The following is a 25,768-nucleotide window of genomic DNA, read 5'->3' as shown; positions in this document are numbered from 1 at the left end:
TAATTTTAAAAGCGAATTTCAAATACTCTTTGATGTGGGCAGTTGTAAGAATACCTGTATTGTATACTTCCTGTTCCCCAATGATGCCGGCATTCATTGTGTAAATATGATCGATTCTCTCTCTCTCTCTCTCTCTCTCTCTCTCTCTCTCTCTCTCTCTCTCTCTCTCTCTCTCCCACATCACCAACCCACCACTCAAATGTTTATTTATTAAATGAATATTTAAAACAATAGGTAGATCTTGTTAAAGGTAAGGTATTTGAACAGAGAACTTTGCATCTTCCCCAACTCAATCGAGTCATTTACATTATGTTTTTTGATAGTATGACTTATAAGTATATCATAAACTCATAGTACATGTGATGAATTACAATAGCTACCGTTATGGCCACATAAACAATTAGAATAACAAGTAACAATTCCAACGAGACTATAATGACCAAACAATTTTCAATCGACAAGCATTGCCCGGTCTTAACCAGTATTGACCACCGGCCCGGTCAATACTCATATTGACCACATTTCTGCCAACACTGATTATAATAAAATTCAGCCCGTATGTATTACAATGTAAATAATGTGTACATGTACTAAATAGGCATTCATACTTGATATAAGAAATCTTATCGAAGGTAAAGTTAGCAACCGCGAATTCGTTAGTTAGAGCTCCTCTGGTGTCATGGCTAGCACTCAAATGCATGCAGGGATTGCTCTTTTGCAAATTGCTCCATAGTTACAAGTGAGAATCCCGAATCGTTTGGATATGGAGGCGACGCGATAGGCATTGCCCGGCGTTAAAGAACCCCCACTGCTACGGTCGTAGCCGATAAGCATTGATCTAGATTAGTGTTACTTCCCCTACAACTGTTGACGTCACAATATACGGGGAGTATAACAAGAATATGAAATGCAGGCAAGTTATAAACTTACACCTATTTCAATGGAAATAAATGTACAATGTACAATACTGCTTAAGACCGGTCAATGCTTGTCGATTGAGAATTGTTTGGTCATTATAGTCAAATACAATTGTACAATGATTTTGACTGCGGATAACTCCGTTTACCCGATCAGGATATAGGGCTCACGGCGGGTGTGACCGGTCGATAAGCGATGCTTACTCCTCCTAGGCACCAGATCCCACCTCTGGTGTGTCCAGGGGCCATGCTTGCCAATCTATCTTTTTTGTATTGCTTGTGGGAGTTATGAGAATGATCAATTTTTTTTAGTCATCTTCACCTTTCATACAGTAAATAGAAATCATTACCCTTAGTATATATTTTACATATTGTTGATTGTTTTAGAATAACGAATACATAATCCGTATTTTATATCATTTTTATTTACTGAGACTGACAACTGCCGATTATGTACAGTGACAATTTATTCGCTTCTTCTGACAAGCCACCGAATCAACCAAAACAAAAAAACAAAAAATAGTAGAGTTTCCTACATACTTGATGTACAGCAATACAAATACATGTAAATGAAATATTGTATGTGGCGAAAACATTGTAAGATATTTATAACCTCATTTTAGCTTTAAGGTTATACATATTGATTCACTATCAATGGATTCAGTCTTAAGTCTGACGACGTACTGGAATCAAAAATAGAGCCCAAGACCTCCCTTGAGTGAAACCATTCAGCAAGAACAGTGGGTTGACACAGACGATTTTTGTTAAGTTAAAATTCAGCGAGTCATCGAACGAAATCATATTTTATATTTGATTTTCAATTAGAATTGCATTGATAAAATTGTCCAACGACTTGTATTTTGGCATATTTTATCTCATGGAATATTTTAAAACAAATCACAAAAATCTACAGTTTATACACTTTCATGATTGTGTAATAGCTGCACACACAACAAACACTCCTCTCTTCCATTAGTTGAATGAAGGCAATACTTCCAATGTATGTATAAGATAACTTGTGTGAACACTAAAGTTGATTTTTCTTATTTTATTAAGGCAAAGTTACAAAATCCTACAGTTTATACACTTTCATTATTTTGCGATTGCTACACACACAACACATACTCCTATCCTGCATTAGTTTAATAAACACTGGCTGTGGAATATCCTCGATAATCCTAAGGAGTGTACCAGCACCAGACAACACATGGATATTGTTACTTTGTTCAGCGGCAACAAAGATATTACCGACAGAGTCTACATCAAGTCCACGGGGTTGTTTCATTTTGAGATGCTTATACTGCCAGATGGTGTCTCCCTGGTCCGTGATGGCGGTTACTGTATTAAGGAACCAGTTACTGTACACAAGATGTCCATCATTTGTTCCACTTATGTTAACATTATTATTGCCTTCAACTTTATATTCTCGAAGGTTTTTACCGGACATATCAATTTTTATAATTTTACTTCCACATGCTACATAACACGCTCCATTGTGTTTTGTTATTCCATACACTGTTTCGTTTATATTGATGCTTCGCAGTTTATGTAAATCAGACGCAGAAAAAACTTCTATAGACTTCGCTAAATGACACGTCACCAGTAATTCTTCTCCAGCTTGTATTGCTTGAAAAGGGTAACTCAGTCCATCAATGACTTCCGTGGATTTCCAGTCTTTGTTATAAATAAAACAACAGCCACTACTGCTGTGGTCTGCAACTACAAAGTTACCATTTGACAGAAAATTCCCAGTCCACACATTCGGATTTCCTCCAGCAATATTGAATTCAGAAACTAAAGATAACGCAATGTCATGTACATCGTACGTGATGTGACGATCAGACTCAATATATTCAATATCACCAAAAGATTCCATATTTCTCACTTCTTTCAAAACTTGTGACGTCATTTCAGATATCGTTATGTTTATCTTCGTGAATTTAAACCGTTTAAGCTGTAAGAGCCTCTCTTTCACTCTGTAATAAGTAGTTACCATCTCAGCGTCATTCTCCGTCTCTTTAACTCTTTCAATATTCCGACAGCAGTAATTTGTACACTGTTTACCATCAGTAAGTACATTTGCACAATCACTTAACTTCCTCCTACCTTTCTTCAGGGCACCTGCTACTTCATCTAAATGTTTGTTCTTCAGTATTTCTAGGTGATCAACAAGTTCTTTGAATTCCCTTTCTGTTTTCTCTATGATTTCGTCCACTGAATTCTCTATTTCTGCTACATTTTTTTCTTGTTCGCTCTTTGCTTTTGTCAGTTTCTTTTCCAGGTTCTTCACATCACCCAGAAGTACATCCAGTTGGCCATTTTCTTTTATATTTTTGGCCGCATCTTCGACAGTATCAACACTTTCGCATTTTCTGTGCTTTGTTCCTATACACACTGAACAACAGGACTGCTGGTGTTCGTTACAGAAGAATTTTATTGTTTCCTTTTTATGCTCAGGGCAACCGTGGATATTTCCTGATTCAGGAAATATGTTCTCTGATTTCATCTCGTTTAATTGACATATGGTATGGTCTCTTGAGAGTAATTGCCTTTTGTGATATTTGGTACACATCTTACATAAATATTCAGTACAAGACAAGCAAAACCCGATAGCGTTTTCACTTTCGTTTTCTCGTAAACAGGCATCACATAATTCCCCATCAGGTTTCTTAATGATTGTCTCTAAAACTTCATTCACAGGAAATAGCTCCGCCCACTCGTCTGACTTATCGAAGGCTCCAGGACAGGGTGTGTACTCGCGGCATAATGGACAATTAAATCCCAAACGAGGCTCCGTAGATTTACACACATTAACAATGTAGGAAGATAAACATCCGTGACAGAAGGAATGTGTACACGGTAAAAACCTCGGCGACTTGAACTTTTCGAAACATATAGAACACAATGTAACATCCTCCATCGAAGAGCTGTCTAGTGATGTTGCCATCTTTATGAATTACAAATCAACTTTCGGTTTCATTTCAAATTCGGCGAACCCGTTGTAACCTCGGTGTTCTGAATTTTCCGAAACAATTGGAACACAGTGTGATGTCTGTTGATGAAGTGTCGATTGTCGACATTGCCATTGCCAACAAGCACAAAAGGCACACATTTCACCGTCCTTGTAGATCTATAGTCTAAACTGTCCGCAACAACGACGTGCATAAACTGTCTCCAGAAATGAGACAAAACTGTGACGTAGGCAGAGTAGTCAGAAAGATGGAAAGCTATGCGGAACATAAGTAGGCCTAATCTGATTTTAAGGGGGGGGGGGGTAAGGTTTAAATTCGATTTATATACAGGCTAATTTAATACAGTGATACGCTGATGACAGTTGTATATGGTATTCCAAGATTAGAAATGCTAAATTTAGACGCAAACGCAGTTTTCAGAATGTCGGAACTTCCTAAAAATGTACATACCAAGGGCGGATCCAGGAATTGCAGTTATAGAGGCGCAAGTTAATGAGGCAGGGGGTCTGGTGGACCCAGGGTGTGAAGCCCCCAGGAGCTCTTGGAATTTACAGATTTTTTAACGCTCAAAATTATCTCTTATCTAGTCATTTGAACTATTTTCTGTCATTTTAAATGAGATTAAATTAAAAGAAAATGACGCAAATTTTAAGGGTTTTGAAAAAAAAAAGTACGTTCTCCAAATAAAAGTAATTCAATAAATCAAAAGATTTTTTCATTTATTTCGCCGAGACTGGAAGAAATTATTGCTTCTTTTATCGTTTACATTTTTTTTTTATAAACAAGATATCCTTAAATTTGAAAATTTAAGGAGGGGGGGGGGGGCGCCTTAAGTCTACCACTGTATACATACATGTAAGACTATAGAAAAAGTGTTTCATCTAATGCCTCGTATAAGCATTTTGTATAAAGCATGATTTCACCATCGTAAAAGTAAAACAAACTCTTAATTATATTACAGGAATGGAGAAAATGAAAACGGAACTTACTGGGATTCGAACCCGGGTCCCTGGAATTCTCTTGAGGACATCAACCCAGGATATTTATTCCTTGACAGACATTTTCACCAGTCAGTTCCAGTGGCTGATCTACGGCACCAAATATAACGGAAAAGGATAAAATGCAACGGACCATACAGAGATTCGAACCTGGACTCCCTGAATCTCTAATCAGGTGTTCTACCAACTACCGGTGTTCGAATTCGGCTGACCGCTTACATTCCTCCCTCCCTAAATTGCCTTCATCCTCAAACACACAACCCAGATTCTTTTCGCCCCTGATTTGAACACACTTGAATTTGCACTGTGTCAGGAATCCGTAACGTAAATTTGAACTTGCCTGACCCAATGGCTCTTGAGAAAACTTTTAAATGACCCCATCACATTTTTATGATTATCTCCCCTTTGAAAGGGGCATGGCCTTTCATTTCAAGACAATAGGGTTTCCCTTCACACAATGATGCTTTGTACCAAATTTCATTGAAATTGGCTTGCTAGTTCTAGAGAAGAATAAAATGTGTAAGTGTATCTTCATTATCTCTCCTTAGAGAAGGGCATTGCTCCTCATTTCAATCAACTTGAATCCCCTTCACCAAAGGGTGCTTTGTGTTAAGTTTAGTTTAAATTGGCTAGGTGATTTGGAAGAAAATGAAAATGTGAAAAGATTACAACACCAGGCAACGAAAAGTTTTGATCAGAAAAGCTCACATAACCCTTTGCCTCAGATGAGCTAAAAATACCAATTCCAATCAAAATTGATAGAATTTACTAAGATAATCAACTTATTGCTAATTTTATGCACTTTCATGAAGATATTTTAATAAATTCATTTCAATTGTCAGTCATTTTATATCAAGGGCATGTAGTTTTCTGATTACCATATTCTTTATGACAACCTTTATAATAATTCCTATTGGAATTCGTTTAAATTTGAAAATCGGAATATTTCTAAATTATGGAAATTTTATTTCAATATTTGACGATGTATCTCGACACAAACTTTAACCTTGACCACAACTTCTTACCAAATCAAAGTAAGTTCATGATATCGATTTTGAATCCATTTGAATTTTCAGAGGTTTGGAATATGTGAAACTTTGTGCATGTCCCCCCTAATCATCCCTAGCCTCATGGCAACCTCTGTAACTTTACATGTGTCCTTTCTGGCCTGTCTTAGCCTTGCGACAACCTTTTTGGCTTTTGACCACTTGTCAAACATACATATAAAACTTCGTTAATGTGGACGCCTTAGGTCCAGGCAAATTTGTCCAGATAAATAAATCTTTTAATCTATTACAGATAAACAGATCACATGTCACAAACTAATCCCAATAAAAATATCCTCCTCAAACTGATGCATGAAATGGTGAAGTTAATGAACTGATCAATCTCATAACTACTATATAAGCAATACAAAATAGAGAGTTGGACAAACACGGACCCCTGGATAAACCAGAGGTGGTATCACGTACCTAGGATGAGTAAGCATCCCCCGTCGACCGGTCTCACCTTATTATTATTGATTATTATCTTATTTGTCAATATCCAAATAAAAAAAAAACCCAGCATCACACGTGTTGATATAGATAAACTGAAATAACCAATAAGAGAACATATTCATTTTTCAAAACTTTGAATCGACCAGTAAGTTTTACATGTATAATCAATTGGTATATTTGCTCTTTCGCATCTATTCACTTCCGTTCCATGTTAATATCCCTACCTAGCTTTCACACAACAAAAACAGTACTACATCAACAATAAACAATACAAATAAAGAATACATGTGTGAAATATCACTGACGACTTCTTAGTTTCATGCATATCAGACAGTGATTGAGATATAAACCTTGTTTCAAACAGAAAACCTTTACCATTGCAGACTCCGAACATACAAACTAGCAGTTTTTATATGAATTAATGTTTTATCCTGTCTGAAATTGAGAGGCAGTACCTTAACATTAGTTCTTGAGTTCCCTCACTTTGTACATATACATATATAACTGTCAATAATACACAAACAAACATTGACATCATGTATTATATATAACATCAAATTATCCCTGTGGTGTGAAGACAGAAGTGATATTGACATAATGTATTATGTATAACATCAAATTATTCCTAGGACGTGCAAACAGGAAGAAATGACAAACTGTAATGTTTTAGAATATAATGTAGAAAGGAAAATGTCACTATGTCGTGTCGCACATGATGGATTATTCAAATTCTCATCACATATCAGTCTATTCCAGTCAGTATGATGTCCACTCACACCAGCCATTGTCATCCAAACACTTCTTCTCTGTGTATCGCTGTTTATCTCCCCTTTATATCCCTGATTATTTCCCCTTTATATCCCTGACTATTTCCCCTTGCGTCCTTTCTTTGACTTTGCGGATGTCTGCTGTTGAGCTGGGGCAGGCTGGGAAGATGCGCCCTGAATCCGCGATTTTAATTTTGGAATTTTCTCACATATAACTTCCAGAACCGCTTTCCCTGCAAAAAAAGAGTGTTGTTTCAACCAATCGATATTCTTTATGATTCTACATTAAACAAGAGGCCAACAGGCCTTAACGGTCACTTGAGTACTAAAAAAAAGTACATGTATCACTACTCGAAAAGACTACATGTGTATTTATGAAATCTAGGGAAAAATTCCCGTTCTGAATATCTAAGCTAAATTCTAATGTTCAGGAACAGTATAAAACAAGATGTGTTTTAAAACTTCAATGCCCTCAAAAGTGCATACACTGATGAAAGGTTTTACATAATATAATATGTGTATTAACATTAAAAGATATGACTTATTTGGTCGCATCTAAGATCAGTGTAAACCCTGGGGTTGTAAAATTCACCATTTTTTGTACATCCTTTTTTGCTATTCCTTAGTATACATTTAGATTTTATACAGTATCAGCAAACTTAAATATGTCCTTCCAATCACTGTTATAATTTTGACACCATCCTTAAACCAAACCCTTACCCCTAGGCTTATGGAATTTGCAATTTTTGTAAAGGACTACCTACTCTTTCTAAATATCCATTTAGTTTCAATTTAGTGTTAATAGCACTAAAGATGTTTAAATGTTTTACACATAAATACTATATACTAAGTTTGGCCCCACACTGGGGTCAGAACCCCTACCCTGGGGATCATGAAATTTACAATTTTGGTAGAGACCATCCTGCCTTACATCACTATGCATTTACTTTGTCTTACACATGTGCAGTTCTAGGAAGAAGACTTGTATAAATTGGTCAATTTTTGGCAGTTGTTGCCCTGTCTCTAAGGCCTCAGGGGTCCAAGAGTCCTGAAATTAAAAATTGATGTCCCCCTTGTTCTTTAGATGTGTCATACCAAATTTGAAAAGAATGGGGATAATAGGTATCAAGAAGTTAGAAATGTCCAAGTGTTAACACACGACGGACGACGCACAAAAGCGGAGGACAACCAATTAAGTTTACTCAGGTAACCTAAAAACCAAGGAGACTTTACATTGTTTTTACTTGAGGCAGGCAAACCTCAACCAAGTGCATTGGAATTTGTTATTCTTTATGTATAAACAAGAGGCACTGTGAGCAATGCTTACTAAGGATACCCTTTGCTTACCCCAATCTCCCAAAGGGTGTTGTTAATAGGTATAAATTACCTTTCCTGAGTGTCTAAAAGAAAGGGCATGACAAAACCTTGGGTAGTCTCTTTTCTAAGAGTGCACTTGACCTTTGACCTTTTGACACCAAATTCCATAGGGAACACCTTTGTCCCATGGGTAGTCAATATGTATGATATGGAGACTGTAGGTGGAAAGGATAACCCTTTAGAGCCCGGAAACTATATTGCTACTTCGATGTCCACTGCACTTGACTTCTGACCTTTGACCCCAAATTCAATAGGGAACATCTTCATTCCATGGGTAGTCCATATGTATGATATGGTGACTGTAGGTGGAAAGGATAACGCTTTAGAACCTGGAAATCCTATTGCTAGATGTCCAGTGCGCTTGACCTTAAGACCCCAAATCTGATGGGCAACATCTTTGTCTCATGGATAGTCCATGTGTTTCATATGGTGACTGTAGGTGGAAAGGATAATGCTCCAGAGCCCGGAAACCATTGCGTCTACAGACGAAAGAACAGACAGACGGACAAACCGATTCCAGTATACTCCCCCCCCCCACAACTTTGTTGCGGGGGGGTGTATAAGATGCAATAAAAATATACAATTGCAGTGTATTTACAAAATACAGAAAATATATATAGAATGTAAAGAGACTAGTAAATATTGGACATATTTTAAATTGCTATCATATCATAAAAGCTGACTCCCTTTTCCAACAAAATATTTAATATGTATAATGCCAGAAAATGGCTGCCTGCTCTGAAAAGAGCTAAGTAACAAAGTCAAAGTTTATACATATTTCAGATTCTTCAAAAATGTGCTTTATCTGATACATGTTTTGATTTAGGTGTAAAGAGGTTTCTCTTTTGATAACGAGATTGCTCATCTGATACCGAAGCTTTGTCAATACGTGACAAGTTATCATGAATAATCATGAGACAAAGACAAACACTGTACCTACACTACTGTACATCATTAATCAATATTCACTTCATATTCTAAGTTGTGGTATAGGATCAGTAACTCTGTTTGATCTGTTAAAATAATAGATCCCTGCAGTTCCCTTACACTTATGTATATGAGTATTCGGAGGTGCGAGTGTGACAGACAAATCCAGTACGGGATCAGTAACTCGATATCCTCTGACAAATCCAGTACGGGATCAATAACTTGATATCCTCTGACAAATCCAGTACGGGATTAGTAACTCGATATCCTCTGACAAATCCAGTACGGGATCAGTAACTCGATATCCTCTGACAAATCCAGTACGGGATCAGTAACTTGATATCCTCTGACAAATCCAGTACGGGATTAGTAACTCGATATCCTCTGACAAATCCAGTACGGGATCAGTAACTCGATATCCTCTGAAAAATTCAGTACGGGATCAGTAACTCGATATATTCTTACATTTCCGGGTCATTGCTACCTCCTTGGAGCAATAGTTTTTACCGTTTTTCGTCTAGGAAATGGTAACTTTTACTTTCAAAGCCTGGAGTTTAGAAACGATGACACTGCCTACGATAATATTGTAAGTTTGGGGCAGCACAGGATCGAGAATCAAATTTGGACCACCCCCTTCCTTCCTTGTTGTATAGCGAACACTCAACCTATTGTGACTGGTCTGAGAAAACATGACCAATTTTCATTGCAGGAGCGAAGGTTAATGGGAGTAGAAACTTCATTTTCTAGTTTGGTGTATACAAGGAATGCTTTGTAGAGTTCTTACTTGTTTTGAATTCTGGCATAACATATCCATCATTTTCATCTCTGAGCTGCACTCGGATACGACCTCGGACTTTTGGGTCTCTGTGATCTAGTTCTCTAGGATATACTTTATTCTGAAAAATTCGACGACAATACTAGAAATGGTTCCCATAACAATGCACAACAAGAGGCCCACAGGCCTTATCAGTCACCTGAGTATTACCTAAATGTGTGGTAGTTTCGGTTTAACTTTTACTTTTATTTCTGAATTTTGCTCCCATGTAATATTGCATTTTAGCAAACCCACTTTATCTTTCGGCCAATAACTTTAATGACAATTTGTTTTCCTTAAATTACTATATAAGGCCATGCAGCCAACAATTCGTCGACACGAGACAGATGGCCGTGCTAGCAACACTTCTCCTCCCAATCTTCCTATACTGGAATCACATCTACTTTATCCATTTTGTCGTTATACTTTCAGTTTGCCACATTTAACTTACTAAATTATAATATTACCTTTGGGTTGGGAGAATTTGTTGATAGTTTGTAGGCTAAGTTCTAAGCTTTAGGAGTGTCTGTTTGTCATATTCATACTGGTAATAAATTCGTAAAGTGTTGTCAATCTTATTTTCATTTCTATTAACTTCATAGTGTAGCTGGGTCTTTTGTAAGTCACCACTATGAAATGAAATAAAACGAGCACAACACAAAGTACAGAGTATACGAACGCAAGATATGTTACAAAGGTATCATTAGTCCCAAGAAGTAGTCCCAAGAGGTAGGAAATTTAATCTAAATAGAATTTTACCTCACTGTAAATACACCAATGATAATACACAAACTAGTATCAGTTTATAAGGCAGTGATTCAGATTGGTGTTGACCACCAACAAATGGCCGATAAGTATTCAAGGTGGCTTACTAAAGGCTTAGTAAAGTCATCAGAAAGGCCCAAATTTTCTTTTTTCGCTCGGTATGGCCGATCGTTTTTTAGTGATTGCCGGCAACGGAAAAATAACTGCTATCCGTCTTGGTTCGTCATAATAAATACAAGTACTCGATTGATCTGTTTGTATAGAATAATGATTTTAATTGGTTTTCGTAAAACGACGCCTAATCAAAATTACTTTGAGAGAAAAAATGATAAACTGGTACCCATGTTTATCTCGCTTCTGTTAAACTGGTTCCCCGCTGAATGATGCTACACACAAACAACGGTTAATCGGTACTTTGGTTAGCCCAAAAGAGCGGATTTCATTGGTCAGTTGATTTTTATGTCTCACTAGAGAGATTCCGAATGGTAGAGTCGGTGACGTCAAACTCTACTGTCCTACGTTACGAACTTTCGCACTTCATAGGCCTACTTCACTGTAACGTAGTGTAGTCGACTGTGACGTCAAAGTTAGCGTCGTTGTTGTTTTGAAAGGAACTCTCGTTATTCGCGTGAAATGACGATGAAGCCCGAATCCTGGCCGTCAAAAATTGTTGTACGCGTAGAGAACCGAGATAACAGGGAATCAGTTTATCTCGGTTCTCTTTGTGTGTGACACTTAACGTATCATGCTATATTCGTAGGGAAGAAGCAGTAACCCCCAATGTTCAAAGTCTTGGTTTTATCAGTTCGAAAATAAAGCCCATGAACTCCGAGGGATTTTTTGCAAATCTAACTACAGAAACCTGCTTTAGTAGGTTCAATGGGTTGGCACTTAGGCTTTGTTCAGTAAAATGTATGTTTGAGTCATTCAACGACATCATTGTTTATATTTGATTTTTTAGTAGAATTGCATTTATTCACATAATGAAGAAAATTCAAATATTTTATTTTCGATTTTAATGAGCATGTTCTCCACTTTCCTGGTAGTATTGATTTTTGGCAGGTGCTACTTCTGCACATTCTAAAACAAGACATGGTGCAAATTACTACCATAATCAATTGATTTAGATAAAAGTTTGAAGGAGTCCGTCCTCTGAAAATAAGTCTTACTGGATCCGTGCCCTAATGCTTTAAGTTTATCAAATTATGTAACTCTGACCCACTAAAGAACAACCAGATCTGAACATAATATACACAGATAGACAAGTTAAATATCCAACCCAGAAAGAAATCATTAAATTCTTCATTTTAAAGTGAGAGTGGGAAATTTCACAAAAGTGGAGTTTCCTTGTTGTACATGACTAAATAGGCCTATTAACATTTATCACATGTTTACTGCCTTATCCAGTGTTTACAAAATGTCAGGAAGTAAAGTTCCCAACAATACAATAACGTAAATAAAGGGAGTTAACATGTGATAAGAAGAAAATCTTATGGTTTGTGGCAAACGGATAGAAAAAAAAACACAACACGTTGAATATAAATCATATCAAACCATGAACCATGGGAGATGCCCAATACATACATATGTATATTTCTAGGACTGTATTCATAGCTTAGAGCGTTAACAAGGGAGGGAATCTTTATGTTAACTTCAATAACAAAACTATTGTTCACGGTGTTAAAAATAAATGTTAATGATTTTGAAAATCCAGAATATACGACACCCTTCAATGGCAAATACAGATATCATGGGTGACTACTGTCGCCTCCCCCATTATGTTGGATAGCAGTTGTGCTTGAGAAGAATGAAAGTGTTAACGTTATGAATTGAACCGAAGAACACTCCATCCTCGTTTTAAAAAATCAGAGTTTGGGCAAAACAAGGTAGGCGATTTTAGTTGATTAAGGATATGCGGGACGATGATCACGTGATGGTTGCGAATTTATTTTAAATTTAGAACCGGACGCAGCGTAGTTAAAGTTCACAATGCTGTACATACACACTATATTACGTCATAATAAAAAAAAAAAGTCCGTCACGACGTTGTATCGCGGGGAAAATGTCATCATATTTTGTCGTAATTTGCTACCACTGTCAAGTGTCCTGTGTAAATCTGTTGAATTTTTGTCAAATGGTAATTTTCATTTTATTTCATGGAATTTACAAGTCTCCTTTTCATATACATTACATATATTACTTGTATATATATAGTATGCGCCACAGTAATTTTGATAGTATAGCCCATAGATGAAAAGAATATAAATTTGAAAGTTATTAATAACAGATATTTTGCCAAGCCTAACCCCAAGTGAACATATGAATGTATAACTTCAAGGACGCCTACCTCAAAATCAAGATTAGCTTCACCCTGTCATATTTCTACAGGAAGTTAGGTATATGAATAGCTTTTAATTGCAGTGTTTGCAAAACAATTCATTGAGAGGTTTTTGAGCAGTGCTTCATTTAGTATCTGGACTACCCTGTTTTTAAGTACTAATTTCCACCCAAATTCCTTAAATTTTCCCAATTTCTTATTATATGGTTATGTTTAAGCATGTTTTTATTATATACTTTATATTTTGCATATATTCTAAAGATTATTGTAAAGATATAGATAAAAATTCCATCAAATTATTTTTTTGATGGAATGATCTTGTAAAATTCACAATTTTCGAAAAGGGGGTAATTCAAAGCTTATTACCTCCCTTGCATACCTAGAAAGTGGCCATGAAATTTACACACATTGTACAGGACATCCTGATGGTGCTTCATGAAAAAAAGAAAAAAATATTCATTGACTAGTTATTTTGGCCACATCGTCCCGTATGTCCTTAAGTCTAAACATTCAATCGTCACTTCCCCCACGATTTACTATTTTAAAAGTGGGAATTTTGTATATTGCTTGTTGAAATTTGTAGGCTAACCTCCGACTGCACCCTATCTTTATTTAGAAAACGAGTCGATAATATGTGCCTGTAATTTAAAGCTGACATGAATTAATAAATATAGTATAATTCTATATGTCCGCCATATTTCTTTGAAAATCCGCCATATTAGTTGGATATTCTATTGTTATATGTATCAGGGTTCGCATGGTATATAAGTTGACGAGTTTTGCTACGCTTCACTTCACATCAGTGTCTTCGATTTACTTGTGCGGGTAGCTTCGACAGGTAACATGTACATCTCCAATATTAATTGATAGGACATCAAGAAGAAATGAAATCACGTTTTGGAACACCACACAGTGCTCAAAATTACAATAAGCATACCGGACAGTAGTAAATCATTTTAAAAGCTTTGGATACATAAATATAGAATGCCTTTTCTTTACGTGAATGTACGTACATTTGCAGTAAATATGTCAAAACTATACAAAAAACGCGGAGAAATATTTCATCTATTATCTATTGATAAAATGGAATAAGCAAAGAGTAGAAAATCTATACCATTGACACTTACTTCAAGCAAAATGCAAATATATAAATACTACTGTAGTTATGCACATGACATAGGTGCTCGCCATGAAAACGCATCGAATGCGGACGACTATTTACCCGGGTCTACTCCTAATATCTGTAAAGGATCACAGATGTACGTGTACACTTGTCGAAAATACTCTAAGTAGTAGTAAAACTCCTTTCATTTGCATAATCCATGAAACAAAACGATAAGCTCCATTTGAATCCCAACAGTAAATACCATTGTACAGACTGTAACACACTTCGCCCACACCGATCAGCTATCTTCAATCAGGGGGAGTATCAGAGTATAATATTTACCCTGTATTGTGCATGAATCCTTATACCGTGTTATTTACTGGTCAGAGAATTGCAGATTTATAAATCAGGAAATCATTTATAGGTACATAAATTGTTCATACATATATAATTTGCATATACAACACTATACGAGTGTATGGGATGAGAGAGAGAGAGAGAGAGAGAGAGAGAGAGAGAGAGAGAGAGAGAGAGAGAGAGAGAGAGATGGTGTGTGAAAATAAATGAACTTAAGAAGATATCTTGGGTGACAACCCCCTTCCCCACTTGACCCCAGCTTGAAAGTTCTGATATAATACATGTAGCAGAAGACACACACCACCACCAATTAAGAAAATTAGGATATTATGAGGCACTCATAGTAGCTAGAGGACTCTAACCACCCCATCCCACCCCAACGATTGAGGAAAATGAAGTGTAAGGGGAAATTATTGAGGCAGGCAAAGTAAAAGACTCTTTAACCCTTCACCCCCACATTAGGTCTTTGAACATCGGACAAAACATCTTGGTTTGTTTGGGTTTTTTGTTTTATTTTATTGCTGTTTCCGTTAATCTTTTTTAAATTATTATTTTGAAAGGCAAGACATTTTGAAGAATTCAATTCTCCGTTATTTCTTCCTGTTGTACCCCCCCCCCCCCCCCTATGAAAAATGACGATACATATCTGATTATTACATGTGAATTATGCTTTGCAACACATGCATGTATACTAATTGTATGGTGTATAATTGCACCTTTTACCAAGTGTTCCTTCATTTACACAGTGTAAGGAATGGTAAACCAAAATCACAAAACAAAATACATAAATACCAATATATTTTTAAGCGTTGTAACTTCATTCACGAATACATAAATACATGTATTCAGAAAACTCGCATGCATGCATTGCAGAACTAGATTATATATGTGTTTTAACGTTTCTGTAACATGCCATAATGATTACTTTCAGGCTCGAGTGTAATTTATTCATAAATATTTTCATTTCGTAAATATGGCGCAATGGATATATACTGAAAGTAGACATACCTCTGTACGTCGAAATTTCAAATTCAAATGTATTTGATTAGATGTTAGTATTCATAAATCAGTAAAATTCGTGTTGAAGTTTTATTCGATATGATACAGTGTCAATATACATGCATTAGTAGGATATGCAAAAGGCAAGAGTATAAACCTTTTCCTTTTTCATTATTAGTATCAATATCTATATGATCACGAAAAAACATTATATAATTTATATCCGGATTCATATACCGATTTAGATATCAATAGAAACAAAGCTGCATAGTTGGGGAGGGGGGTTAATGAGTCTGATGAAATTAAAAGAAGGAACCCCACATTTGCATTCAAGCTCGATGTACTTCAAAATGAATTCATTTCTGCTCTGACTGAAAGCATGATTCTAAATTCGGGAACGAATCTTGTATCCAAAATCATTAATAGGGGACACACATAAATTCGATCTCCTTTGAAATTTAATAAAATGCAGATATGCACCTTTCTTTCAACACAAATTGATATATTGTTTCAGGCATGCATATAGGGGTTTGGGGTGGAAAGGGAGGCTGGTCTGCTCTCCCCACTTTTTTGACAATTTACTTTTTCCCGTTATTCTAACATACAAAGTCAGTATTTTCTAAATGCACAGTTCAAACTAATATCTTTTTAAAAATTTGTAATGAATACAATTATAAGCATCAACTCCTGTAAGTTTCCAATATATTGTCAATCACAAATTTTTAAATAGCTGGAAATTTTTAATGCTTGTAAGCTTACATTTATATCAGTGATCAATTTTCTTTCCTTCTTTGAAATATCGAAGTAGGACGCGCGCCGTCTCTCTCTCTCTCTCTCTCTCTCTCTCTCTCTCTCTCTCTCTCTCTCTCTCTCTCTCACCTGTTCAATCAATGAATATGGACATACAGAGACCGTAAATAATTATATCGTTCCCAAAGAGACAATAAAACTATATTTTAGTTTATATATTTCCTTTTATATGTGTCTGCGTGTGATCAACTGTTTATTATGGATTGCAAATGTAATACCCGCATTTTCACACAGATGTATATTTCGATCATTATTCCCTTATTTGTATATCCAAGTTTGTATATAATCATCGATAAATTTTGAATTATGCATGCAATATATCCAACCAGATGCTCAGTGTATATGATTAGATCCCAATTTCTATAAACTACAAAACCTCGACCAGACAAGCATTCAATACAGGAAAAATTTTCGACTCTGACATCTCCCCTGATTGAAGACACTCTGTTTGGCACGGGTGAAGTGTGTCGCAGTCTGTATAATGGAATGACAACGTGTTGTAAAGTTCTAACGAGATACAAATGGAGTTTATCATGATTTATCAGGGGGGGGGGGGGTGGCGAATATGCCATGTGCATTACATATTATGCATATGGCATGCACCTGTATTTTGCAAGAATTGATATAAATAATAGATTTTTTGCTCTTTGCTTATTCCATTCTATCAGTAAGTAATTGGCAAATGATTTATCCGCATTTATTTCATAAGAAATTGCAAATACTTGCATGCACTTGCAAGTATTTTTTTTTTATAGCATTTTTTTCCAAATTATCTAAACTTTCAGAATGTTGCATTGGTATACAATAAATGTTTTGTTGTTTTGAGCAAAGTATAATGTTTTAAAATGTGATTTTATTTGTTTCTCATTCCCTATATATTACTATAGGACATGTGCACTGGTCGAGTCCACCTAGAAAAATCACTCAGGTGTGACAATCACATTTAGGGTATATACGGGTAGAGTAAATTAGGCTACCTGAGAGAAATATGGCGGATGAGAAAGGTGTTCATATTTATTAATTCATGTCAGCTTTAAGACAGAAAAAAAACTCTACAGCTAATACTCGTGAGTATACTTGTGAAATAACAATGTCTCCTTGAATGAGGGTGAAACTGGGTATTTTATGAAGACAAAATTAACGAAATCTACAGTTTATACACTCTCACGATTTTGAAATTGCTGCACACACAACATATACCCCTCTCCTCCATTAGTTTAATAAACACTGGCAGTAAAATATCCTCAATAATCCTAAGGAGCGTACCAGCACCAGACAACACGTGGATATTGTCACTTCCTCTAGCGGCAACAAAGATATTACCGACAGAGTCTACATCAAGTCCATGGGGTTGTTTCATTTTCAGATGTTTGTACTGCCAGACGGTGTCTCCCTGGTCCGTGATGGCGGTTACTGTATTAAGGGACAAGTTACTGTACACAAGACGTCCATCTCTTGTTGCACTTATGTAAATATTATTACTGCCTTCAACTTTATATTTTCTAAGTTTTTTACCAGACATATCAATTTTTATAATTTTACTTCCACATGCTACATAACACGCCCCATTGTGCTTTGTTATTCCATGCACTGCTTCGTTTATATTGACACTTCGCAGTTTACGTAAATCATCCACAGAAAAGACTTCTATAGATTGCGTTCCATAACAGGTCACCAGTAGTTCAACTCCAGCTTGTATTGCTTCAACAGGATAACGCAGCCCATCAATGACTTCTGTGGATTGCCAGTCTTTGTTATAAATAAAACAATTGCCATCAGATTTGTAATTTGCGACTATAAAGTTACCATTTGACAGAAAATTCCCAGTGCACACATTCGGACTTCCTCCACCAATACTGAATTCAGAAACTAAAGATAATGCAATGTCATGTACATCGTACATGATGTGACCATCAGACTCAGCATATTCAATATCTCCAAAATACTTCATATTCCTCACTTTTTTCAAAACTTGTGACTTCGCTTCTGATATCGTTATCTTTTTCTTTGTGAATTTAAACTGTTTCAGCTGCAAGAGCCTCTCTTTCACTCTGTAATACATCATTACCATTTCAGCATCATTTTCCGTCTCTTTAGCTCTTTCAATATTCCGGCAGCAGTAATTTGTACACTGTATACCATCAGTAAGTACATTTGTACAATCACCTAACTTCCCCCTTCCTTTCTTCAGGACACATGCTACTTCATCTAAATATTTGTTTTTCAGTATTTCTAAGTGATCAACAAGTTCTTTGAATTCCCTTTTTGTTTTCTCTATGATTTCGTCCACTGAGTTCTCTATTTCTGCTACAGTCTTCTCTTGTTCGCTCTTTGCTTCTGTCAGTTTTTTTCCAGGTTCTTCACATCACCCAAAAGAACATCCAGTTGGCCATTTTCTTTTATTAGCTTTGCCGCATCTTCGACAGTATCAACACTTTCGCATTTTCTGTGTTTTGTTCCTATACATACTGAACAACAGGACTGCTGGTGATCGTTGCAGAAGAATTTGACAGTTTCCCTTTTATGTTCGGGGCAGCTATGGATATTTCCTGATTCAGGAAATATGTTGCCGGATTTCATCTTGTTCAATTGACATATGATATGATCGTTTGAGCGCAAATTCCTTTTGTGATATTTGGTACACATCTTGCATAAATATTCAGTACAAGACAAGCAAAACCCGATAGCATTTTCACTTCCGTTTTCTCGTAAACAGGTATCACATAATTTCCCATCAGGTTTCTTAACGATTGTCTCTAAAACTTCATTCAACGGAAATAGCCCCGCCCACTCGTTTGACTTATCGAAGGCTCCAGGACTGGGAATGTACTCACGGCATAATGGACAATTGAATCCCAAACGAGGCTCCGTAGATTTACACACATTAACAATGTAGGAAGATAAACAACCGTGACAGAAGGAATGTGTACACGGTAAAAACCTCGGCGACTTGAACTTTTCGAAACATATAGAACACAATGTAACACCCTCCATCCAAGAACTGTCTAGTGATGTTGCCATCTTTATAAATTACAAATCAACTTTCGGTTTCATGTCAAATTCGGTGAACCCGTTGTAACCTCGGTGTTCTGAATTTTCCGAAACAAATGGAATTTGTGTTGATGAAATATCGATTGTCGATATTATCCTTGTCAACAAGCACAAAAGGCACACATTTCACCGTCCTTGTAGATCTAGAGTCTAAACTGTCCGCAACATCGACGTGCAGAAAATGTCTCCAGAAACGGAACAAAAGTGACGTACATGTAGGTAGAGTATTCAGAAAGATGGAAAGCTATGTGGGACATAAGTAGGCCTAATTTAATTTTAGAAGGCTAAGGTTTAAATTCGATATACAGGCTAATTTAATATATAGTGGTACACTGATGACAGTTCATGTATTGGTATTCCAAGATTAGAAATACTAAATTTAGACGCAAACGCAGTTTTTAAAATTTCGGAACTTCCTAAAAATGTATATACCAAGGGCGGATCCAGGAATTGCATTTATGGAGGCGCAAGTCAACGAGGCAGGAGGTCTGTTGGCCACGTTGGTGGAGACCCACGGTGCGAAGCCCCCGTGAGCTCTTGGAATTTACAGATTTTTTAGCACTTGAAATATATCTCTTATCTAGTCATTTGAACTATTTTCTGTCATTTTAAATGAGGTGAAGTTAAAAACAAATACGCAAATTGTAAGGGTTTTGGGGAAAAAATGTACGTTCTCCCAATAAAAGTAATTCAATAAATCAAAAGATTTTGTCATTTATTTCGCCGAGAGTGGAAGAAATTATTGCTTCTTTTATCGTTTACATTTTTTATAAACAAGAGACCCTTAAATTTGAAAAATTAAGGAGGGGGACACCTTAAGTTCACCACTGTATACCTACATGTAAGATTTAGAAAAAAAATTAAGTGGTTCATTAAACTAATATATCATCCAATGCCTCGTATAAGCATTTTGTATAAAGCATGATTTCACCATCGGAAAAGTAAAACAAATGTTACAGGAATGGAGAAAATGAAAACGGAACTTACTGGGATTCGAACCCGGGTCCCCAGAATTCTCTTGAGAACATCAACCCAGGATCTATATTCCTTGACAGACATTTTCACCGGTCAGTTCCAGGGGCTGATCTACGGCACCAAATGTGACAGAAAGGGATGGAATGCAACGGATCACACCGAAAATCGAACCCAGGCCCCCTGACTCTCTAATCAGGTGATCTATCAACTAAGCTATCTGACCACCAGTGATGTAACCCGGCTGGCCGCTACATTCATCTCTCCCTAAATTGCCTTCATCCTCAGAGACACACAACCGAGATTCTTTTCGCCCATGGCAGGACAACATGCTTTGCAGTGTGGTCATGGTACCAACTGTAATATATAATGGGGATAGAATATGTGTGGCTGGATCTGGAATCAAACCTGCCCGGGACTCCTGCATTACTAGTCAGGTCCTCTAACCACTGAGCTATGTAGGTCGATATAGTGTCATTTACTACAGTCCCCCTCCTTTAATTTGTCAAGTTACCAAAAATATCTATCAGACAAATACATATAACAGGAAATTGAAATGACCAAATTTGAGAAATGTTGCTATTATTTTGTAGATTTCACTCATACCAGAGGAAAGAAGAGGTTTATGGTTTATTTAGCTCCGGTGTCATGATTTTAACAAACTTAAATCTACACTATCTCCTGGAGCTCCCATGTTCTGGAGAAGATTTATAAAAGATTTTACCTACACATCTGCATGTCAAAAGTTTGACCCCTTGTTATGGCCTCACCCTAACTCCAGAGGAGGTTATGATTTTAACACACTTGAATCTGCACTATGTCAGGAAACCGTTCTGTAAATTTGAACTTGTCTGACCCTGTGCCTTTTGAGAAGATTTTTAAATGAACCCCATCACATTTGTTTTGTTACCTCCATTTGGAAAGGGTCATGACCATTCATTTGAACATAATATAGCTCCTTTCACAAAAGGATGATTTGTACCAAGTTTGATTGAAATTGGCTCACTAGTTCTGGAGAAGAAAATTTGTTAAGTGCATCTTCACTATATTGCCCCTCATTTCTATAAACATGAATCCTCTTGACCCAAGGATTTTTTGTGTGTGAAGTTTGGTTGAAATTGGCAAGGTGGTTTGAAAGAAGATGAAAATGTGAAAAAGTTTACGATAGCAGACGAGAAGTTTTGATCAGAAAAGCTCACATAACCCTTGACCTCAGATGAGCTAAAAATATCAAATCCAATCAAAATTGATAGAATTGACTAAATTAATCAAATTGTTGCTAATGTTATGCACTTTTCATGAATATATTTTGATAAATTCATTTCAAATGTCAGTCATTTCATATCAAGGGAATGTAGTTTTCTGATTACCATATTCTTTATGACAATTGTTTAATATTTCCTACTGGCATTGGTTTAAACTTGAAAATTGCAATCTTTCTGAATTTTGGCTATTTCATTTCAATATTTGATTATGTATCTTGACACAAACGTTAAATTTGGCCACGACTTGTTACCAAATCAAAGTAAGTTCAATATATCTGTTTTGAATCCATTTTATTTTTCAGAGATTTGGAAAATGTGTGACCTTGCGTATGTCCCTCCTAGTCAGCCCTAGCCTTGTGGCAACCTTTTTTGTGTTTTGACCACTCGTCAAACATACAACTCAACCTTCATAAATGCAGACGCCTTAGGTCCAGGTAAGTTTGTCCAGATAAATAAATCTTCTAGTCTATTACCGAGAAACAGATCACATGTCACAAACTAATCCCAATAAAAATGTCCTCCTCAAAGTGACACATGGAAAAGGGAAGATAACGAACTGTGATCAATCTCATAATTCCTATAAGAAATACAAAATGGAGAGTAGGACAAGCACGAACTCCTGGATAAACCAGAGGTGGGATCATGTGCCTAGGAGAAGTAAGCATCCCCTGTCGACCGGTCTAACATTGTTATTATTGATTATTATTTTGTCGTTACTATCCAAATTAATGAAACCAGCATCACACGTGTTGATATAGATACACTAAAATAACCAATAAGATCCAGCATCACAGGTGTTGATATATATACACTAAAATAACCAATAAGAACCAGCATTACACGTGTTGATATAGATACACTAAAATAAACAATAAGATCCAGCATCACGTGTGTTGATATAGATAAACTAAAATAACCAATAAGATCCAGCACAACACGTGTTGATATAGATACACTAAAATAACCAATAAGAACCAGCATTACACGTGTTGATATATATACACTAAAATAACCAATAAGATCCAGCATCACATGTGTTGATATAGATAAACTAAAATAATCAATAAGATCCAGCACCACACGTGTTGATATAGATACACTAAAATAACCAATAAGAACCAGCATTACACGTGTTGATATATATACACTAAAATAACCAATAAGATCCAGCATCACGTGTTGATATAGATACACTAAAATAACCAATAAGATCCAGCATCACATGTGTTGATATAGATAAACTAAAATAACCAATAAGATCCAGCACCACACGTGTTGATATAGATACACTAAAATAACCAATAAGAACCAACATTACACGTGTTGATATACATACACTAAAATAACCAATAAGATCCAGCATCACACGTGTTGACATAGATACATTAAAATAGCCATTAAGACAATATATTTATTTTTTAAGACTTAGAATCGACCGGTAATATTTACATTTATAATAAATTGGCATATTCGCTCTTTCGCATCTATTCACTTCCGTTGCATGTTAATTGTAATTGTAATGAAACGATTTATATAGCGCCCTATCAACATTAGTTCTCTTTACAAATGTGAAAGAAAAGATAATATAAAATCGATTTGCACATTCATGTGAATAAAATATCCTTAGTGTCAGAATTAAAATGCATAATTATTATATTAATATATAGCACCCAATGTAATGATATGATCACCCTAATAACATATGAAACAATTTAAAACAAGCCATAGTAATAATTAAATACATAGAAAGTACATAGGTGTAATAACAAACGACAAGGTTTTTTTTGTATGTGAGGGCACTAAGTATATAAAAATAATCACAAATTAAAAGCTAATATAAAATAAATGCGTTTTGGGGTCCACTTTAAAACTAGACAGTGAAAGACATTGTCTGAGTTTAAAAAACAGTGAGTTCGAGAGACTCGATGCAGCCTTGTCTAAACGTCAATTCCCATATGTTTTCGTACGTGTCCGAGGTACCTCGGGAAGATGCAGAGATTCGGATCTTAGTGATTTTGTGGGATTGTAAACTACAGGATATTCTTTATGTAAACTGGAGATAGGGTGTTGAGAAATTTGAAAGTATGAAGAAGTATCTTACATTGAATTCTGTATTCAACTGGGAGCCACTGAAGATCTATTGGAACAGGAGTAATATGGTCGAATTATTTTTGAGCGTGTTATTAATATTGCACCTGTGTTTTGTGCCCTCTGAAATGTGCTGGTGTGTTGAGAATGAACATCATAGATCAATGCATTTCCGTAATCTAATCTGGATGTAACTAGCGAGTTTACTAGAGTTTTACATGCTTCATCATTGATAAATGAACGCTATTTAAATGAACGAATAATCGACCAGTAATTTTTACAATTATAATCAATTGGTATATTTGCCCTTTCGTATCTATTCACTTCCGTTCCATGTTAAGATCCCTACGTAGCTTTCACACAACAAAAACAGTACTACATCAACAATACACAATACAAATAAAGAATATATGTGTGAAATAGCACTGACGACTTCTTCGTTTCATGCCTATCAGACAGTGATTGAGATATAAACCTTGTTTCAAACAGAAAAATATTACCATTGCAAAATCCGAACATACAGACTATCATATAGTATAGTATATGAATTTAATGTTTTATCCTGTCTGGGACTACGAGGCAGTTCCATAACATTTTCTCTTGAGTTTTCTCACTTTGTACATAAAACTGTCAATAGTTTACACACAAACATTGACATGATGTATGTCACTTTCAATTTTATTTATATGTTCAATTTTAGTTCAGTTTTGTCTTGTCAAACAAAACGTAGTTTTATCCTGCTTGGGGCTTCTTTTAAATTGTAAATACCCCTTTATTAAATCCCAATCTATTGGAGCATAAAACCGCCAGTCCGTGCTCTCAGTAGGAATCGAGCTGTCATGCAAGATGGACGCATTCATCTTATCACACTTTCAACAGAATGTTGTGACAGCAATTACAAATTAACTACTGCAGACACTTTGCTGTAAATGTTGCCCGTTTTCAGCTTGTTTTGAGGTGACTTTTATGTAATGATCTTTATATAGTATTTTTTTTTTGTTAAAAAGGTCCTAAAGCTTCCAACTATCTTTATTTAGTTATGTGTTTTGTGATTGTTTCAATATCGGTTTTCTTTTTCATAAACGTGTTCGCTACATAGTCCTGTTTGTAAAGTTACGGCGTTAGTACTGGCCATAATTGTTTCGCTGTAAGAAACGTATTGAGTAACTCATATGCATAGAATTGCTAGAGTTTTGTGTATCTTGTTATAATATGAAGTAACTGATATGTATAGCGGTGTATGGTGGGATTTATCCATGGATAATGTAAAGTAAGGTTTCAACCTGAACACCTGTGTGTATGTGTACGTTTATATGACTTTATTGCCGTAGGTACTATCTTTTAGTGTGTACCAAATCAATGTGTACCAAGTACAACAGTATGAAAACCAAACAATGGGGAGGATCGATATATTTGTTGTGTCTACGTATGACAGCAGTCATAAGCATAGTGGATCTGAGTTTAAGCCAGACGCCTTTGAGGAAGTTTAGGCTCAACGCCATAAACCGGGACCAGAAACTTAAATTTTAGTTGTATACCAAATAAATATGTAATTTGTTTCTGTGATTTGATCATTTATCCCATTCTAGCACGGTTATCCGTGAAAATGTAATACATGCAACATTAAAGTATTCCTAGGACATGAAAACAGAAAGAATGACAAACTGTAATGATTTAGAATATTATGTAGAATGGAAAATGTCAACATGTTCTGTCCCACATGAAGAAATATTCAAATTATCATCAC

General features: G+C 35.9%; 3 protein-coding genes across 3 annotated transcripts; all 3 read right to left on the bottom strand.

Moving 5' to 3' along the window:
- Window positions 1-1,950: 1,950 nt before the first annotated feature.
- On the bottom strand, window positions 1,951-20,388 carry LOC125662078 (uncharacterized). Its single transcript, XM_056148113.1, has 2 exons — window positions 17,735-20,388; window positions 1,951-2,003 (listed from the first exon to the last, which is right to left on the bottom strand). Exon 1 carries the CDS (start codon window positions 18,714-18,716, stop codon window positions 17,793-17,795), a length of 924 nt encoding a protein of 307 aa, XP_056004088.1. The 5' UTR covers window positions 18,717-20,388; the 3' UTR covers window positions 1,951-2,003; window positions 17,735-17,792.
- LOC130049589 (tripartite motif-containing protein 45-like) lies at window positions 1,990-3,864 on the bottom strand. Its single transcript, XM_056147423.1, has one exon. It carries the CDS (start codon window positions 3,862-3,864, stop codon window positions 1,990-1,992), a length of 1,875 nt encoding a protein of 624 aa, XP_056003398.1.
- Window positions 6,492-10,684, bottom strand: LOC130049588 (signal recognition particle 19 kDa protein-like). Its single transcript, XM_056147422.1, has 3 exons — window positions 10,661-10,684; window positions 10,242-10,374; window positions 6,492-7,386 (listed from the first exon to the last, which is right to left on the bottom strand). Exons 1-3 carry the CDS (start codon window positions 10,682-10,684, stop codon window positions 7,253-7,255), a joined length of 291 nt encoding a protein of 96 aa, XP_056003397.1. The 3' UTR covers window positions 6,492-7,252.
- Window positions 20,389-25,768: the final 5,380 nt, after the last annotated feature.

This window comes from Ostrea edulis, chromosome 8 (assembly GCF_947568905.1).
Source record: "Ostrea edulis chromosome 8, xbOstEdul1.1, whole genome shotgun sequence".
NCBI lineage: Eukaryota > Metazoa > Mollusca > Bivalvia > Ostreida > Ostreidae > Ostrea > Ostrea edulis.
This window is presented reverse-complemented; position numbering and strand designations above follow the sequence as displayed.